General features: G+C 49.5%; 1 protein-coding gene across 5 annotated transcripts in view; it reads right to left on the bottom strand.

Moving 5' to 3' along the window:
• The window catches only part of snx13 (sorting nexin 13), a 28101-nt gene that overhangs the window by 9662 nt on the left and 13439 nt on the right, over positions 1-5000 (bottom strand). For all 5 annotated transcript variants that reach the window (XM_083685246.1, XM_083685244.1, XM_083685245.1 and 2 more), the window contains exons 8-17: positions 4754-4842; positions 4151-4234; positions 3171-3309; positions 2746-2834; positions 1903-2002; positions 1527-1720; positions 921-1025; positions 393-525; positions 184-221; positions 1-18 (exon numbers count right to left, since the gene is read on the bottom strand). The exon at positions 1-18 is cut by the window's left edge and continues 52 nt beyond it. In XM_083685246.1, coding sequence (XP_083541372.1) covers positions 1-18; positions 184-221; positions 393-525; positions 921-1025; positions 1527-1720; positions 1903-2002; positions 2746-2834; positions 3171-3309; positions 4151-4234; positions 4754-4842 — 989 coding nt within the window. The remainder of the gene's footprint in view (positions 19-183; positions 222-392; positions 526-920; positions 1026-1526; positions 1721-1902; positions 2003-2745; positions 2835-3170; positions 3310-4150; positions 4235-4753; positions 4843-5000) is intronic.

Raw genomic sequence — 5000 nt, 5'->3', positions numbered from 1 at the left:
GGACAGGTCATCCAGAGACTGACACAGAGCAGAGAGAAACAGCCAATCAACACCAGGCTTACTGCTTACATCTCATCTGTGGGCCAATGAACACCAGTGACACTGGCAACCGCTGATCTACAGGCCAATAAACAGCAGCCACAAAGTTACTGTGGCCTCTGGTTTTCTAGGAAGTTGACTTACTAGATTGATGCTTCCGGTTGGAGAACCGTTAAAGGATTCTGAGAAGAGAGAGAGAGAGAGAGATGGGAGGGGGAGAGAGAGAGAGAGAGAGAGAGAGAGGGGAAAAAAGTCAGCCACTCTGAGAGAACAGACTGAAGCTAAAGAAATGTAATGCCAAGGCTAAGACTACACACACACACACACACACACACACACACACACACACTCACCCCCATCTCCGTCATCGGAGCCTCTGTAGCTGGGCTCCTTCAGCATGTCCAGCTCAGCCAGCATGCGTACGTAGAGAGGACTCTGTCTGAAGGACGGGTAGTACCGCTCATCACGCAGCATCATGTCATACACCTGACACACACACACACACACACACACACACACACACACAGGTGGAGATCACACACACACACACACACATACATACACACACAGGAGTCACACACACACATAAACACACACACAACAGGGAAAAGTTCAGAACAGTAGCCGCCAGTCATATGCAGAGAGGAAAATAAATTGGAACAAAAAAGACACTGCCTGCAGCAGGAATAATCATGAATACACAAACACAACACACCCAGAGAGACGGTAAGAGACAGGGTAAAACCCAGAGAGACGGTAAGAGACAGGGTAAAACCCAGAGAGACAGTAAGAGAGACAGGGTAAACCCAGAGAGACAGTAAGAGACAGGGTAAAACCCAGAGAGACAGGGTAAACAGTAGAGAGGTAACCCAGACACAGACCTTCCTCTGGATGTCGTCAAAGATCTCTGGCGTGGGGTCTTCCTTCTGCAGCTTCTCCCCCAGTTTCACTACACACGCCTCATCTACCTGCACCCTGGGAGACGCCTGGGGGAGGGGGGGGGGGGGGGGAGAGATGTGTGGGTGTGTGTGTGTACGTACATATAATTCAGGTGTGTGTACAATATCCTACTTTGTCAGACAGGTACTGTGTGTGTGTGTGTGTGTGTGTGTGTGTGTGTGTGTGATTCAGGCATGTGTACCATATCCTACCGTGTCAGACCGGTACTGTGTGTGTGTGTCCGGTATCCTACCTCATCAGACAGGAATGTGTGTGTGTGGGTGTGAGATTCGGGCGTGTGTGTGTACCGTATCCTAACTCGTCAGACAGGTAGCGTGTGTGTGCGTATGTGTCCCCGGTATCCTACCTCGTCAGACAGGTAGTGTGTGTGTGTGTGAGAGATTCAGGCGTGTGTGTGTACCGTATCCTAACTCGTCAGACAGGTGGTGTGTGTGTGTGTGTGAGATTCAGGCGTGTGTGTGTACCGTATCTTACCTCGTCAGACAGGTAGTGTGTGTCTGTGTATGTGTGTGTGTACGGTATCCTACCTTGTCAGACAGGTACTGTTCGTAGACCCCCAGCGCGGCCGCCTTCAGCAGGCCTTTGGTGGCCCCGCCCTGCTTCCTCCCGTCCTTCTGCCAGGCCTCCATCACCTCCAGCTGCTGCTGGGCCGTCACCCTGTACCCCTCCACCGTCAGCCAGAAGAACAGCTCCGCCTGGGCCCCCGCAGCCTGCATGTAGTCTACACACACACACACACACAGAGAGAGATGGGGTTCAGGGGTTAGTCAGGCCCCCGCAGTCTACACAGAGAGAGCGAGAGAGATGGGGTTCAGGGGTTAGTCAGGCCCCCGCAGCCTGCATGTAGTCTACACACACAGAGAGAGACAGAGAGAGAGAGAGAGATGTGTGTACACCACTCACCCATAAAGAACTGCAGGGCTATGTTGTGCACCAGGATGTGCTCCAGAGGAATAATGCACAGCTTGCCAAAGTTAGCTGCTAGTTTCAAGGCGTCCACCTCCTACAGAACAGAGAGAGAGAGAGAGAGAGAGAGAGATAGATAGATAGACAGACAGACAGACAGATAGATAGATAGATTTAGGACAGGGCAGAGACATGGAATACAGGGGTCTCCCCCAACAATGTCAGAGTGGTGATACACCACACTGTGAACATTACAAGGTAAATGAATACTATACATTTAGTCGTGACAGAGTAACTCTCTCTGATCACCAACGACGTCGGCCTTAAAAGCCCAAAGCGAATTCCGTGTTTCGGCCGGTATTTCGGGGTCGCATTTCGACACAGGTTTTGATGACGCAAGCCAGCGCCGCGCTGTTCAAACATCCCGGGGAGAATCCCGGAATAAACGTCAACATGTACCTCCCCCTCCTCGTCCCGGATATAGGGTTCTAGGAGGACGAGTGGCGCCGATGATGGCATCCGTTTTTGGTTGGCCAACGCTTATACCAACGGAGCACGTTGCCAGGCAACCGGTTGTTAAAAACCAGTCCAATTAAAAGTCTATATGTAGTAAACCAGGAAGTGGAACCAGGAAGCTAGATGAAACCGTTTGAAGCTCCTTGGCACCACTCTTTTAATATACCGCTCTGGTCCCGGACAGATGGAAGCTTTCGTTCCGGCCATGAACTAACACATCCGACACGTGTATTGTTACAGTACAGCGGTGGGTGGGGCCAAAAAGCCTGCGTCTACGGTGGCCCTCCGGGGCCAGTCTTAGTCGGTCTGCAGGGGTTCTCTCACCTTCCCGGACTGGAGCCTCTGGATCCTGGTCTCACACACCTTCTTCACAAACAACAGACTGTTGATCTGGTTCTTGATCACATTGATGTCTGAGAGAGGGGGGGAGGGGGAGGGGGAGAGGGAGAGGGGAGGGGGAGGGGAGAGAGAGAGAGAGAGATAAGAACACTTCAGATTTTGAGGAAGAAGAATATGTTATATACACAATGGTCAAATGTGTCTTCATGTGTGTCTGTGTGTGTTTATGTGTGTGTGCGTGTGCATGTCTCTGTGCGTGAGTGTCTCTGTATGTGTGTGTGTGTGTGTGTGTGTGTCTCTGTATGTGTGTGTGTCTCTGTGTGTGTGTGTCTCTGTCTCTGTATGTGTGTGTGTCTGTGTGTCTCTGTGTGTGTGTGTGTGTGTGTGTGTGTGTGTGTGTGTGTGTGTACCGTCTCCCGCGGTGTCCAGTGATCTCAGGTACTGCAGCTCCTCCAGGGCCTTGTCTTTGACGGCCTCCAGCTCAGACACTCTGTCTGTCAGCTTCAGGATGTTCATGAAGGCCTCGTAGTTACAGCTCGAGTCACGGATCTACACACACACCACCACAACAACAACAACAACAACAACAACATACTCAAAGCTCTATACACTGCATTATACACAGCAACACAGACTCTGGACAGAGCTGGACACACACACACACACACCACTCACATCACACATCACACTCACATACACATCACATACACACACACACTCACACTCACATCCACACTCACAACACACTCACAACACACACACACACAAAATCAAGTGGAGTTTTAGCAGTACTGGTACCAGCTGGTATGAGTGAGTGTAAATGGAGTGTGTCCTCATTCACATAGGATTGACAGGTGGACTGGATAGGAACAACGACATATTCTGGGTTACAAATTCCCAAATCAAATCAAATTGTGTTGGTCACGTACATCATATACAAAGGGTCTGAATACTTACGTAGATGTTTCTGTAGATATTTCTGTATTTAAATTTTAATACATGTATTGACATTTCTAAAAACCTGTTTTCGCTTTGTCTTTCTGGGGTATTGTGTGTGGATTGATGGCAAATTCTTTTAATTTAATCCATTTTAAATTGAGTCTATAACACAACAAAATGTGGGAAAAAGTGAAGGGGTCTGAATACTTTCCGAAGGCACTGCATATATACATACAGTATACATATATATATATATACACGACCGTTTTACAGTAGTAGTTAATTTACTCCAGCCTAATTTACTTCAGCCTCCATTCCTTCATGGCCACCTCATCACCCCAGTTCCCCCCCTCCCTCCACCCCCCCCCCCACCCCCCCCTCCATTTACTATGGGACAGTGTTGGGTGTCTCGAGAGGCTCCATGTAAGTGAGTGAGTGAGTCGTGTCTCACCATCCAGATGACAAACTGGTTGATGTAGTCTGGATCACTGAGCTGGTTGATCAGGGGCAGGAGGACGCCTCGCACCAGGATCTCCTGCACCACACACACATTCACATGACACTTGGAAATTGGACAGAGACGGGCTTCACGGCTTGTGTGTGTGGGGGGGGGGTGTGTCTGTGTGTGCATGTGTGTGTGGTTTGAGTTAGTGTCTGTGAGTTGTGGTGAGAGAGTGTGGGTGTGGATGTGTGTGTGTGTGTGTGTGGTTTAAGTTAGTGTCTGTGAGTTGTGGTGAAAAGTGTGTGTGTGTGTGTGTGTGAAAGAGAGAGAGTGTGTGTGTGTGTGTGTGTGTGTGAGAGAGAGAGAGAGAGAGAGAGAGAGAGTGACAGAGTGTGTGTGTGTGTGTGAGAGAGAGAGAGAGAGAGAGAGTGAGAGAGAGAGAGAGAGAGAGAGAGAGTGTGTGTGTGTGTGTGTGTGTGTGTGTGAAAGAGAGTGTGTGTGTGTGTGTGAGAGAGAGAGAGAGAGAGAGAGAGAGAGAGAGAGAAAGTGAGAGAGTGAGTGTGTGTGTGTGAGTGTGAGTGTGTGTTGTGCGGTGGTCACTGTGCCACTTACCCTGAGAAAGTATCTCATGTTCTTGTTGTGAAAGTCTCCAGGAGGTAGTAACAGATACAACAGCACCTCACACAGATCCCTCAGGAAACCTGAGACACACACACACACACACACACACATTCATATGTGAGCCTGTATGGTAATGAGGGTTGGGGGCATGTCGTTATGCTGCTGTGCTGTTCCTGGGAGCTGTGTTTATGAATAAATTCATGAGTTTCCTGTCATTTACCTTCCTTGTCTTTGTGTG

This window comes from Argentina silus (genome assembly GCF_951799395.1).
Source record: "Argentina silus genome assembly, chromosome: 14".
In the NCBI taxonomy this organism is placed as follows: domain Eukaryota; kingdom Metazoa; phylum Chordata; class Actinopteri; order Argentiniformes; family Argentinidae; genus Argentina; species Argentina silus.
Note: the sequence above shows the minus strand (reverse complement) of the source record. Positions and strands in the feature narration are given on the sequence as shown.